At 43.0% G+C, this 15,220-nt stretch overlaps 1 protein-coding gene across 2 annotated transcripts in view; it reads right to left on the bottom strand.

Moving 5' to 3' along the window:
* LMX1A (LIM homeobox transcription factor 1 alpha) overlaps positions 1 to 15,220 on the bottom strand; it is an 875,614-nt gene that overhangs the window by 16,391 nt on the left and 844,003 nt on the right. For both annotated transcript variants that reach the window (XM_069641283.1, XM_069641284.1), the window contains one exon: positions 4,229 to 4,298. In XM_069641283.1, coding sequence (XP_069497384.1) covers positions 4,229 to 4,298 — 70 coding nt within the window. The remainder of the gene's footprint in view (positions 1 to 4,228; positions 4,299 to 15,220) is intronic.

Consider the following 15,220-nt stretch of genomic DNA (forward strand, 5'->3'; position numbering starts at 1 on the left):
ACACCAGACATTTGTGTAAAACTGAATAAATGAACCCAAAGCAGGCCAAAGAAAGACTTACTAAGAGGTGGATACAATGTAAAGTTATATTCTGAAGTGACTTGAAGGTTTATAACAAGACTGGCTGAGCTCTGCAGGTCTGCAGCGGCTTAAACTGAAACTGGATTTAAAATTACCAAAAATCGAAATGTGTAAATAAACTGAGGGACAGACTTGTGACTGCCACATAGTTTGTCACTGTTAAAATGTCATAGTTTTGAACTTAGAATCAGCATTCCAGCTGCATGTGTAAAAATTGTTAGTTTTATTTGAATGCAGAAAACTGGGTAACTAAAAGTGACAGTAGCTGGGGCCTGGCTTAAGGAACTGGATTCTGCCCGACAACTTCCCCCCAATTGGAGTGAAACTGGATCCACAGCAGTTCTCAGGCCTGGCTGCATTCTAAAGGGAGGTTATCCCTCTCTGATTGAATTACCAAGGGACTGCTAGAGACTAAACAAAGGACCCAGGCAGAGGGTTTATTGGGGGAGGCCATAAATGGCTTCCTCTTGAACAATGGGCCTTCCAGGGCCCAGGCAGATGGTTTATTAGGGGGACCGTAAAATAGCTTCCTCTTGGCAGAAGCTGGGAGGGGCAGGGTCTCTGAGCTTGGCAGAAACTGGATAAACTGGTTTCTACACCATGTGACCTGAAAAGACACACCCCTGTTGGCCAGAATTTGATTCTAAGAAAGATGTATAACTCACAGTGCGGACTTGTCAAAATTATTTAAATGATACCATAATTCTTGTGAATTTTCTGTGCACGTTTTAAGACGCGTTGGGAATTTGTGTGATGTTCTGGGGCAAATCCCCGCTATTTATGGATACTACAGACTCTGTGTTTAAGCTAGAGACATGGGAATTTACTGGAGTATGTAAGGACAGGCCGTGTATATGTGTATAATTTTTAATGAAGAACCAAGGTTGCATAACCCACTAAAATCGAAAATAAGTTGCCATTTTTGAATGCAAGCCCTCAGGAAGAGCAGAGTTTGAACAGAGTATACCTCATGTGAAAGGTAATATGTACATGCAATGACAAACCACTATGTATTTGAGAAATGTGTATTTTGATCAAATATAGATTTGTGTGCAATTTGACAGGCGAGTGTCCTTTATGCAAGCCATTAAATGACATCATTCTGACACACAATCCTGCTCTCCAGTGAGAACGCAAAGAATTCTCCAACCTATCAGAACTCTGAAGGGGTTGGGCCTAGAAAGCTAGCCTCTCCACCCACTTTCAAAACACATAAAAAGAGACTGCTGGGACAGGTAGGGACATTCATTTCCATTTGCCGCGGAACATGCTGACCGACAACTTCACATCCAGAGATCCAGACTTCAAATCCATCAATCTCCAGAACCTGTAGCAGTACCCAGAAAGCAGTGTTACATCCAGTATCCAGAACCAGAGGCCAGAGATCCAGAGTGACCCAGACCACTGTGAGCAGAACCAGAGAGCTGACCCAGATCACTGTGAAGTGCCGAGACCAGAACCGGAGTCCAGTCCAAAACCTGACCAGATCCGTGGCGAGGCTTATTTCAAAATATATTGTGAGTACCTAGCAGAACTGTGCAGAACCAATCTCTTAGTTAAAATAATATAATTCAATCTATTTTAATCTAACCAGAACTGCCTCCTAACTGTCACCTGTCATTTGCAAATCTGTCACCTGTCATTTTCTAGCTGCAAGCTGTAACCTGTCGCTTTGAACTTTTAAATTTTCAAATCCGAAAAACTACCTTTATTTAATCGTCCGTATCTCTGGAACCGTTTGTGCTAGGAACTTGGTTTAACTTTCCTCTGAAAGCTTAGAATCTCAGCTTGTCAACAAGCTTAGAACCGACTTATACTTTTGCCGTAATCACGATTCTCGCACTCGCGAATTTTGCCGCGATGTGCGATTTGGCCCGATTTCTTTACTTGTAAAAAGATAGCTGCTTTTGCCTGAACTGCTAAATTTCGTTTGCCTCTTAAGAACCATCCCTAGATCTTTGCTAAAGTGAGCCTGAACTCATCCCAAGTATATTTCACTCACCCTGAACCTCCTAAAGGGAATTAAAATCATTTTCAGCATATTCCTCACTTCATTGCCAGCACATATAAAAGCATTTTGGGCCTGTGTTTCAAACTTCTGTAGTCTAAGCTTGCTGGGGTGAACTGAATTACATTTGATTGCATTTCTGAGAACGGTGTGCTTTCCTTCCATTTCCTTGCATTGCATAAAGGGGGGGAGTGGATTGCCAGAGGAAAGTGATTACATTGTTTTGTTGAAATCATATTGAGTATTTTCTGTATTGCATTTTCATTCAACATTGCATCCATCTGAAACTAGATAAAGCATTCTCTACCACCTTATTCTTCTGTTCCTATTCCCAAGCGTGCTACCTCATCCTTTATACTACTCCTGGGTAATCAAATCAGTTTATTAGTAGAACATTACCCATTGTTGTTAACTGCTCATGTTCTGAAGTGTGATATTAATTATTAATTTATTATAAAGTGTGATATATATATATATTGTTTACATTCTCAAATAAACCGTTTAAACTTGCAAAACAGAACTACTTCTTGGCTCAGTGGGGTCAGGGGGGTTCCAAGAGAGGGGTGTTATATAGGGGTAGTCATCCAGAACTCATGAACTGGACATAAAGATATATCAATAAGGGTTTCCATTCAGTATCCCAGACTAGGCATTGATTTAGCTGTAGTGCTGGATTGAATCCTCGTACACCCTGCAGCCTATTTACAATATCAGTAAGCGGCCTGATAAGACACTTTGACCCTCATTAGGACTCCGGCGGAAACCCATGGTGCTATTAGCACCATGGTCGATGCCGGAGACGGCCATGGCAGAATGGGGAATTGCCACCCCATTCCAAGGTTGGTGGGGCGGTAATTCCCCATGCCACCATGGCCCTTCCCTATTCCCATTTTTGCCCCATAGGACATAATGGGAATGGGGAAGGAGGTAGTACGGTACCGCAAATTGCGGTACAGTACTTACCTCGAGGTCTAGACCAGTCGTTAAGGTCGGGTAATGCAAAGGGACCTCGTAGTAAGGTGTTAAGGGTTTAACGGCACCGACACCTTTTTACGGCGCCGTTAACCCCTTAACGCATGGGTCCTAATGAGGCCCACTGTCAAAGGATATGAGACATAAATAACATGTTTTGATAATATGGCTGGGCATATAGAAGAGTGGCAACATTACATTCATGTTCATATGGATTATAGTTGATTCAAGATGACATTGAGGGGCTGATTCATGGAATTTGTGTGCCGAAAAATGGGGATTTGTGCGCCATTCTGCCCGCAAATCCCCATTTGTTAAACAGGGATTCGTGGGGAGAATGGCACACAAATCCCCATTTTTCGGCGCACAAATTCCATGAATTAGCCCCTCAATTTCCTATAGGTATTTCAACTAGGTGTTTCTGATTTTCACTGTTATTCTCAAAAATCCTAACAATGACCAAGCAATTACATAGGTATCGGCATTCAAGAGATACTGCCTCATCACGAGTTTGGCGGTAACCCTTAAATGTGGCGGTAATGCTATTACCACTGCATTTAAGGGTCCACCAAATCACTGGTTTGGCAGGATTTACCCCTAGCTCTGAGCTGGGTGTAAATCCACCACAATACTGCTGATTTTTGGTGGTATTACCATGCACTAATACCGCCGGCGGTAGTAGCACCAAAAATTACCTATTGGGCCCAAATGAGGAATGAGGAATTCCCGATTGGGCCCAACGGGGAATGGGGACTTACTGTTCCGCCAAACCTGTGATACTGCACTAATAGCGCCGGGGGTTTGGTGGTAACACTAATAGCCCCGGCGGTAATACCAGCTGGGGATACCGCCCAACCCGTGATGATGCCCTGTATGATGCTGTGTTACATTTACTGAACTTCTGTATTCTAAGTGGTGGGATTAGAAAGCGGGTATGTGGTACTGCAGAAACCGGACAAAATAAAAGATGTAACTAATCTTCTTTAGGTCCATTGCAGATTGATCAATTACAGTCTAAGTGCTCATGACCAGTTTGCAGTTTTTCTAACTAAAAATCTTAGATATTACGTCAGATGACAATATCAAGATAGTTTCTGAACTCCATATACAGTATATCCAACCACAATTAAAGTCTTTGCAGGTAAATGATAATGAATTCTAAAATACCTGAACTGAGCCTCTGAGGGTTTTGCTGATCCTGCTGCTGCTGTTGTTGTCGCCTTGCAAGTTTCTTCATCTGTTAAATACATAAGAAAGCAATTACATTATTTCAGATTGCATAGAAAATCCTACATTCATGTCTGAACACTCCATGTCACACTTTATATGTCACAGAAGACTATTACCCCACATCGTTTTGCATTTATCTGGGAGTGTAGGATTCGAAACAAAAAGCAACTCATCCCATGCCATTGTGTCCAATCGCAACTCCTTACTGATTTCCTGTGCCAGCCCACTTAATGAAAATAACACATTTGGGCTTTTTATTGTGCTGACCCCGAATAGTTCATAACACTGCAATGGGTTCGTTTCTTGGTTTAGTAGTTGTCATTTGTGATTCATAGGTAGGACCACCAAACAAATGAGTGAAAAGTGCATCCCTTTTTAAAATATTCTTTGTTTTTGCACATGTTGTCTTTGATGTTTCATTGATGAACTTAGGTGAATGAGTCAACATGTTTACTTATGAAACTAAAGCTATGCAGAATGATCAAAGTTATTGTGCTTTAACTTCTACCTTCAATCACCCAAATAACTCTAGAACCTGATCACCACATGTGTTTTGACAGGTCGTAGCACTCCTTGAAATCAATTACCACCCTGGGCTTCAAAAAACAAACATTTGCAGGAAAGAATTATACTATTATCGGTTGAAAAAAAAATGTAATACCCTCCATCCGCAACCAACCGTAGAGGAGAACTTCTTTGCCTCCAGAAGTTCCCTAAAAGCGTTCGATTTAACTAGCTCATTTGCATTTAATATTTCTCTACGTATGCCTGATCATGGAACTTTACAAGTCTTGAAGTATCCTAGTGCTGTATGTGACTCAATGCATGCACCCAATTGCGATAACAAAATGTAGGCTAGTTACGCTATATTTCAATTAGACTCCTTCTCATTCACATAATGGATGCTTTCTTGTAGAGTAGCATTTCTCGTTATGTATGAAAATATGTGCGAATTAGTAGCATCAGAGCAAAAAACAAGGGAGTTAAGAGGCATACCTACTGCACTTGGAACATTTCTAAAACCTCTATTTACAGAACACCACAGGCAGGGTAAGTAAGGCATGAAAGTTTTGATGACGCTGGCCCAGATTCATAAAACATTTTTCATTGCGATTTCCCATTAAACAACGGTTTGGGAATCAGGTGCATTGCCCCACTTGAGCACAATCAAAGGTTTATGGATAAGATGAACCAGCCAATCACATGGTTATTCTGGGTATTTTATTGTCTTGATGTTTTGCATGACGCCAACTCACAACAAAAAAATGTTTCACAGCTTAATGGGGAAAGAAGAACAGAACAGTGGATTGAAACATTCCAGATATCAAGCGCAGTAGAGGACATTCCTATTTGAGAACAAACAGCTTGTACAACCAACAAACATTACAAAAAGGTAACAAAATAAAAACAATGGAAGTCTGGGGAGTCTGTCTAGGAGATGATCCCAAGTGCAGCCAGGTAAAGGTGACTCAGATGACGGCACAGGCGGATGGCTCAGAAGCTCTAGAGGTTTGCTCCAGGTGTCTGGGCAGGTTGCCTCCAGGGAGGCTGATTTAATGGTAAGCTTAAATATGTTGTTGTGTACAATTTTACCATAACGCGGTACTTCGTTTCATATTTTGGGGGCAAAGCAGTGAATGTTCTACTGTGTGCATTCTCCTTTTGTGCTTGGGGTAGTTGTAGAAGTTATCATTTCATGACTTGAGGTCCTGGGCTGCTGAGTAAGGAGGTCAGCAAAACACTGATGTATTGGGTCCGGGGTTGTGGAGACTACATTGTGCCAGACATAGTACCTTCTGGCAAACTCTGTGCTCAGGTTGGAGTCAGGGGAGTACTGTGTGTGCAGGCCTGATGGGGTCCAGCATCTAAAGACCCAAGAACTCTCTGGCAGGGCTGTTTTTGCATGAGCCTGAGTTGATTCGTTTCATATTTAGTCAGACCAAGGTACATGAAATTACAATTGTCGAGGTTAGCAGGATTAACGCTCCAGTCAGCTCTATATTTGTGCCATCTCTGTGTATGCAAGGTTTCCCATAGCATGAAGATCTTAAAATGTTCTTTGTGGTTGATTACATCAATTTGTGGGGAGAGTGATATGCCGTCTTCTAGGATGATATGTAGGTTCTTTAAGGATTTAACCCCAGATGTTGAGCTGCCCTGAGAGTATGGGCCACAGAAAAGTAACTTGCTATAATTCGGGAGGTGTGGATTCTTCAGTGTTAGACATCTATTCACCGCCCAGAGTCAATCGTAGATCTCATTGTCTTGGATGCCTTTTTTGTAGTTATTGCGGGCTATTTGGGCATCCTCGGCATAGAGATGGAATCTTAAAGAAAACTGATTCAGTAACAAGGCCAGAGGTCTGATGTAAGCATTGGAAATCCAAAGTGAGAGTGTAAAAACCATGCAGGAGGCATAGGCTGAGAGTGGACTGTTTAGATCTGAACTCAGCTTTTTAAAACGGAAGGTGCATTTTTCAATATGCAGCATATTGGAAAATTCAGAGCAAAAACGATTAGTTTATATAAATACTGCTTAAATTGTGTTGCATTATCATATAGGATAATTTCAGGTGGTATATCCATCAGAAACCTTTAATACCCGCATGTTATTGTAGTCTACGTGCAGTTAAATATAGCACCCCAGGGTTTTAATATTCAAAATATTACAGAATGTAATAATAAATACAATAATAAAAATAAAAGAAACTATACGTGGTTATGGCAAACATCAGAAACCTTGACTAGTTATTTCAACAAATACCAGCATAGAAAAACAGGTGGTCATCAATACGTGACCCACCTTAAGAGCAACACAATATTGGCAGAGCTGAGACAATACTAAACTAACATGAGAGTAGGTTATCTAACACATTTTCGTAGAAGAAACTGAATTTCTCAACGTAGAATGAACAGTGTTCAAACCTTTCTCGTCTAGTGAAATGTAACCACTGCTCCCTTCCTGGGGCCTAATTCCTGTCCATTGTCTGTTTTCACCCCATTTGCATAGTAATTGAAGGGTAAAACATGTGTTGGCAAATAGGGAACAGTAGGCCGTTTTTCTAAGGTGCTAGTCAAATACACAGTCCAGTCAATTGAGGGCAAATATAGCATGCATGGATATAATGAGTGTCCATGAAAACTGGAAATGAGCATCAATCCATCAATCAATGCATATGTTGTGATATGGAAGTGCCGAGACAACTTCAGTGGTTGTAACATGGAGAGCTTACATACATGCACCTGTATGAGGGGCGGGAGGGGGAATCTCTTGAGGCCAACAGCTCAGTCCAAGCAAGCTCGCAGGACTCAACCCACCTAGCTATGGTTCGGAAACCAAGGCACACGTTCCAAGACCGACGGGCATAGCTATATATATATATGTGCATGGTTGATTATGGCAGGTAAGTGTTAACGTTTCTAACACCTTAGTAGTTAAGTATAACAAACTACTGCTGAGGTGATTAGAGGCCGCCATGGCATTCGCAGAATCACTAGCATGTGCTATTTAGCCTGACTGCGTCCCGAATGCCCAACGTTTCAGCCTGTTAACTCTTGGCAAACCTCAGGACCCACCTTTCCCCAACTGGGTCTAGAAGGTCTATCACCAAATAAAGCTATTGTCTGACTAGTTTTGCAGAATACTGGCTCTCATGCTGCAGTTGCCCCAATGTTAAAAATTCCCCAGTGTTAGCTTATGAGAACGTTCCAGTCGAAAGACTCTACAGCTTTCAGGCAGTGTACCACCCATAGAGTAGTGATGCATCACATGCATGTTAACGGCACATACTCTCCCTTTTTTGCACTGAAAAGATGTTCCAGGTTTGCTATCATTCAAGCAAAGAGAAACATGTGTTCCTCACAATATTAATATTGCCCCAAACTCCCCAACAAGGTCAGTACCAATACTTATCAATACTTATCACATCAAGTGTGTCATTTAATTGTACTGCTGAGAGAGGTAGCTTTTCATATAGTTGTGATACCTTCCCATCAGTTTGGAAAACTACATCTGAGCCCAGACCCTTAACTTACACGGGACCTTCAATACGAATGTTCGGTGGAATGAAAGACATTCTCCCAAAGCTTTAGCCTATGTATATGCTATAATGTAGGGCTAGAAGGTTGCAGGCCACGAGTGCAGCAAAGGAGAAGGTCACCTGAGCAGCCTGTTCTTTTTTAGGTTACTTAATGACCTGTGGCATGAGAAGAGATAGCCTGCAACCAGTCTCTGTGCTCAAAGCTGCAAAAGGGACGTGAGCCGCCAGGACTGAAGCATGTTGACATGTTCCCACTATGGTTATGGTCGATATCATTGGGAATATAGCGTGTAATGTCATTGTGAAGTCTCTCATTATAGAGCTCTGGTGTTAAATTGTATGGCTTCCAAACGTGACAACACAACAGCTACTGTCAGTAAGAATGGGAGTGTCAAGTGCACGTAAATACATTGTTCTCTTACACGTATTGCTTTTTCGCCTGTGCATAACAGAAGACATGTTGACCTTGAAAAAACATGCATCCCTTATGCATTCCTTTATTCAGGAATTACCCCCTAGTATGAGGCCTGTAAAAACAAAGCGATGCAAGTACGAGAATACGAGCTTTTTCTGGCTGAGCAACTCACGTTTGACATGGGTCAATTTCTCTTCTATGGTAAAGTTACATTTTCTTAAGCAATTGTACAGTTGATGAGAATGTAATTTGCATTCCCACAAGAAAACTGATCATGCAGTATGTTACAAGAAAAAACAAACGGCGGCGTGTATGTTTACAAGTCTTTACAAGTCTGTTTTTAGGAGCTTGTATACATGAAACCTATAATACACTTCTCAGCAGCCCAATTGAGCAAACAGCAGTGTGCTCATTTTGAGGTGTAAATATGCTCACACCCTACTGCTAGCGATTTGCTTTGTTGCTGATAAGAAAAACATATCGATGCACAGAACAAAACACAAAATCCACCTTCTGAATCTGTCATGTTATTCACGGCTCTCAGGGAGCCTTCGCTGGAGGCAGCAGTACCTCCTTGCGTTTTTCCAGGCGGTGGCCATGAACCTCAGACTCCCAGTCAAGTCGGCGCCAGTGATCTGTACCACAGCATAGTAGGTGCAGACCTGTTACAGTAGACAACTGATTGAGCGAAGCTTATTAAATGCAACATTAGACGGCGGAGACCACTGTCTTGCCTCTTCCAAACACAGCCAGAAATAAACATCATCCGGGTATGGCTTCTGCTCGCAGCTGCACAGTAAGAGCATCCTCGATGACACAAGACCTCTGTCTGACCTCGCCTATCGCTAGCATAAATGCTGCATGAGTGGTTGGACACCGCTGTCTGGCAGCTCCCTTCTGCAACATAGCAGAGAGCAACATCAACCAGCCAGTACCACTGACAGGCCTTTGCTTCTTTAGCATGTCACGGGCTGCTTGGGTGCTGAGAGTTTGCTGCTTGATGTGTTTTTTTTAAGGAAATCATGTTCGTGATCAAATAGAAGGTCGTGATCAAATAGAAGGTATCGCCATCTACACTGTAGCACATCAAGTGCAGAGTAGTTGGGGAAAGCCTGGTGTTTGGAATGACCACCCTGCAAGATACTAACTTGGACACTAGTGCAGAGAGACCACTTTCTGGAATTACAGCCCCTGGCATAGTACACCATTGGTGATGTCACTATCTTACTTGTTTCTTTAACTCATCACTCTCACCTGCTACCTTTCCTTCTTCCTTTAAGCACACTTGGATTTGCCCTGTATGCTGAAAAACCTACACTCCATCCACAACTCCCCTCGAACATCGGTCCCCATCTCGCTCTTGCCTTTCTGATCTAAGCTTTTGGAATGGTTTATACCAAAGTCTCTTTGTTCATTAACCAGCACTCTCTTCTTCCTCCCTTTCAATCCGAGTACTGCCCCATCACTCTACTGAGACTGTCCTTCTGGGTGTTTCAGAGTCTTCACTATCCTCACGCAATTCTAAACGTTCCTCTCTCCTGGGAGTTCTCCTAGTACTTCTTGACCTATCAGAGACTTTCTTGACCTATCAGTGGAATTCAATATGGTCGAACACTCTATTCTCCTCTCTAGCCTTTCTCATCTTGGTTTACAGGATGTTGTGCTGACTTTTGAAACCCGTCATCTGTTCTTGTTTCTCTGGCTGGTTTACAAATGTCTTTACGGTCTTGCTCTGTTCTGTCTTCCTTGGTCTTTTTCTACTCTCCCTCTCACTTGGTTACTTCTCGGCCTCCACCTTTCTACTATTCCTCGTAACCCCATGCTTTTGTAGTTTCCACTCCTTTTCCCTGCTGGTCCCACTGCCCTCAAATGCCCTCCCTCTCTCTATTCGGTCTTTGACTTCCTTCTCTCTTTAAAATTTGAGTGAAACAGCATCTGTTCACAAACTGATTATGTATTTGCCAACTCGTTTTGTTGTACTGTTTTCTGACCTCTTTGAAGCGCTCAGCTGTTCGAAGCAATCTAGATAAAATAAAATACAAATCCAAAACAAAGAAGAGCAGGACACAACTACGTGTCCTATTCCTCTGTAACATTCTAATTGCATAATCAGCATAGAGGGTTCCATGTGATTTAAAAAAAACAAATAAGAGACAATGGGCCTCATTACAACCCAGGCGGTAAGTTCCCTACTTTACCACCATGGTGTAAACTTTGTTTACACCATGGTGGATGGCGGATTTACCGCCCCATTCCAAGGTGAGTGGGGCGGTAAATCCCATTCCCCATTTACCCTTCCCCATTCCAATTTTTGCCCCATAGGGCATAATGGGAGTGGGGAAGGCGCTAATTACGGCACAGTAAATTACGGTGCCGTAATTAACACCAAGGCGGGTTAGCGCCTTGCATTTTGACGCCTGCTAAAAGCAGGCGTTAAAATGGTAATCAGGAGTTAAGGGTTAACGGCGCCGACGGCGCCGTTGAACCCTTAACGCCTGGGTGGTAATGAGGACCAATGAATTAATAACAAACCTATAAAACCGAAAAACATCACATTTTATTTATTTTTTAAAATGTGGGGATATCCGCAAGTCCCCTTTTTCTATGTTTGAAAATCCACCCCACCTGTTTCAACCACATATGGCCCACCCCATATATATTTGGCCCAAACATTCGCTATTTTTCATTGTTTTGGATTTGTTATGAATTAATTATTTATTTTGGATTCGTTTAAATCATTGTATAGCGCATAAATGTACCACTGCACGGCCCCGCCTGAATGCAGCTTTGCAAGTGTACAAGTTAGAGAAACCACATCTGACCCCAGCTATCTGCACAAAAAGTATAGCCTCAGCATGGAAATCAATTAGGAATTGCCAGACGCAGCAAAGTCTACACCAGACAAGGCCCTTGGTACAGCTGGCACTGCCATGTGGCCTCACAAAGGCACTGCCCACTAGTCCACACACATGTCAAAGAGTGATTTATTTTAGCCCAATATGTGTTTTGCTCTGTAAAACGCTATTGGTATGCAATAAACAACTGTGCTATTATTTTACTACCTTTCAAGATGCTTGTTTTTAGAAAGTGGGAGCCATCACCACAAACCTCTCATGCTGGAAAGTGAGCTGCATCCCACAACATAAAGCATCTAAATATTTTCCATAGTATTCTTGGTATTACTGTACATCAGAAGTATTGTGTGTGTGTGCGTGTGTGAGTGTGTGCTATGTATTGCAGTTTGCTTCAATATATTTGTCATGTCTTATGAGTGACACTTCTCTCTCTGTGTTCCTTAGTAATATTTAGACATTGCACTTTTTTAATACGGTGTGTGTTAAGGATTGCCACCTGGCAAGGGTCTAGAAGCTGATGCTTTTTTTTAAGTCATTTGTGCTCAGAAAGGGTGGATTGCTAACCAGACACCCTTTCAGCAAACCCCATGTACCTATGCCATGATGAGTGAGTGTCCTGGTATGCAGCACCTGTTCTCAAGTGGCAGAGAGCAGCTTCAGAGGTCACAGGTGCCCTCTCGGCAGCCGCACTCAGTGGCAGCCAAGTCACTTCAGCGCAGGGTCTGCATTTAGGATATGCCCCTCCGTTCCCAAACTACACAACTGTGAGAGTTGCTATCCTAGTGGCAGTTGTAAACTTTATAAATAAGGAGGGTGTCAGGCAATTCTTGGCTGAGTCTAGACTACAGCTGAGGGGAGAGATGGCCTATGCCCTGCCGTGATGATGAAGTGATATTGATCACTTGGTAAGCATTAAGTGCCAAACAAAGAGGGATTCTTACATATTTTAGATAACCATCCACCAATGAGCTGTAATAGCTGTGAATTTAAACGCATTGCATTGACAGGTTGTAAAAACAGTATAATCTGCTAAACTGGAATATGTTTTTTTTTCCAAGGATTTACATGCATCCAATGAATGTGCATTGTAATATTGCTCTGTGTGTGTTTTATTATGATCTGCAGAAAATGCATAAAGTGCATTACAGAATCACAAAACCGGTGCATGGTTGGTGTGGTATGTGTATTCTTATTATACATAATTTGTAAAGCTTGAGGGCATTTGATACCGCCTGTGGTAAAATTAGTGTGCACTGCCCTGCATTAAGTCTGATCATTGTATCCAAACAGGACCCAAATAAAAGAGCATGATTGCAAGATAATTCCCCATGTTTCAGATGCATGCTTTAGCAAACAAAGGATAGGCACATTGTTGCATACACTTGCAGGTGGTGGTACTAACCCAGAGATATAAAAAATCGATATAACGTTCTTTCCTCAGCAGGAATTTCTACGCCTGCATCTTAAACATGTACAGAATTACAAATAAGTTTATCAGATTTTCTTTTGGGCGGTCGGAAAGGGCAGATAAGGGGTTGGGCGGTCGGGAATAGTAAAATATAAAGTAGCGGTGGGGACTTAGGGGGAAACCCCTTAAAAAAAAAGAAATTTGATTAACTTTTTCGGAATTTTGTCCACGTTTAAAAGGCAGTCGTAAAAATGTGTCACGATGAAAGAACATAGAACCAAAAAATCCAACATACCCTACTCCATCACCACCATGCTTCGTGTTCTGGCACTGTGCTCACACCACACTAATTAGGGGGGGTGTTCAGCTTGGTGTGGGAAGCCTGCACCTGTCAGACTAAGGGCCTCATTACACGGATGGCGGTAAGGATTTACCGGTACCGGTATTTTACCGGTACCGGTATATCCTTACCGCCTTACTACGAGGTCCCTTTGCGGGTTGGGGAATTTAACGCCTGCTTTTTGCAGGCGTTAAAAACCAACCCGCAAAGGGACCCACGGAGCTAATTACGGTACCGCAATTTGCGGTACCGTAACTAGCGCCTTCCCCATTCCCATTATGCCCTATGGGACAAAAATGGGAATGGGGAAGGGCAATGGTGGAAGGGGGAATTACCGCCCCGCCAACCTTGGAATGGGGCGGTAATTCCCCTTTCCGCCATGGCGGTGCCGGTATTTTACCGGCATGAACCATGGCGCTAATAGCGCCATGGTTCTCCGCCATCCGTATAATGAGGCCCAAAGTGTTTCCCACTGACCTTACCTGAGTGGATTTGGCATATCTCTCCTCATCAAGGAGGTAGTCATCGTGGAGAACAAAGATCACAAAAGGAAAAAAAAACAAGCAGCAACTCAACAGCAGCACTACGTACACCTTGACACTGGTGGTACGGTGACACCACAACACTCATCACTCAGCACGAGTTGGAGAGTGGAAGGGGATGGATGGGAAGTGGCGGGGAGAGGGAGGGAGCAGCATGCAGCTTGATCCAATCCCAGGCTGAGCTCATCATATTCAGCACGGGTTTGGAGCAGACTGTTTTGATTCTGCACTTGCCAAGGGACATTTGTCCCATAACTATCAGCCTAATTTCCTCATTGAGAAACTGTGTTGGATGCTTTTACTTTCATCTAACGTCCGTGTGACAAGTAGCTTAATAATGATGTAACATATGTGCAGTATCTAAGAGCTAACCTGGGGACATTCATACTCACCAAGATTTACCAATTTTAGGAACGCTGTTGAGTATTTCATAAAGATAGGGTTTCAATATTTTAACATTCATATGTTATTGTTATGTTGTAAAGTCATGGACAGGTTTCATTGCACAAGTTTAGGGGAAGGGCTTCTCATCTTATGGCTGCCCGGATGCTACTTAAATGATGATGCAGAATCAGTGCTGTGGGAGCTGCAGATATGCTCAAAGTGCACCAGAGGTGAGTGAAAGAAAAAGCCCACCTGTGCCCATCTGCACCCACCCTCAATCTGGTCACACCAGGAAAATGTCCTCCAAACATGTATCCATATTCTCAAATTGGTAGTAGCAACATTTCGGCTTCCCTTAGGTTATGGCCCCCTTAGCTATTGCTGCCCATTTTAAACACATTACATTTTTGGTAAGCTAATGGTGTCATGACCCGGCGAAATTGCCCCTTCTGGACCTCATGGTCATTGTCACGAAGGGCTTGTACTCCTTGTTCCTCCCAACATGGTCGTACCAAGCTCCGTGCTACGCACTAGCTTTCACGTCGTGGCACGTACTATAAATTGGTCACGCCCCTGCGGGTCCGCGTGTCTCAACGCTATCTTCGGTAGTGACCCGACGTGTGTTTACTCTCTACATTGGTTTCCTTTGATCCTCTTACTTCCTTCCTTGCCTTTTATCCTGTTCCTGGATTCCCCCCTACTTACTCGTTCATCGCTATCCTGGATACCCTGGAACCACGAACTTCCCGGAACTCTGAACGCGTCCTGCAACCTGACGAGGCTCGGGCGAGCCTATTCAAGACCCGAACCATCCACAGGAAGAGTCCTGCGGCCGAACAAGGGAGATCCCGATCACAGGTGAGACGGGGGGAGATTTACAACAGTTTGAGACGCAAAATGATCAATACGGATTCTACCATGGAGAATGCTATTCAGGAACTGATGC

Source organism: Ambystoma mexicanum, chromosome 1q (genome assembly GCF_040938575.1).
Source record: "Ambystoma mexicanum isolate Mex_15411 chromosome 1q, UKY_AmexF1_1, whole genome shotgun sequence".
Classification (NCBI taxonomy): Eukaryota; Metazoa; Chordata; class Amphibia; order Caudata; family Ambystomatidae; genus Ambystoma; species Ambystoma mexicanum.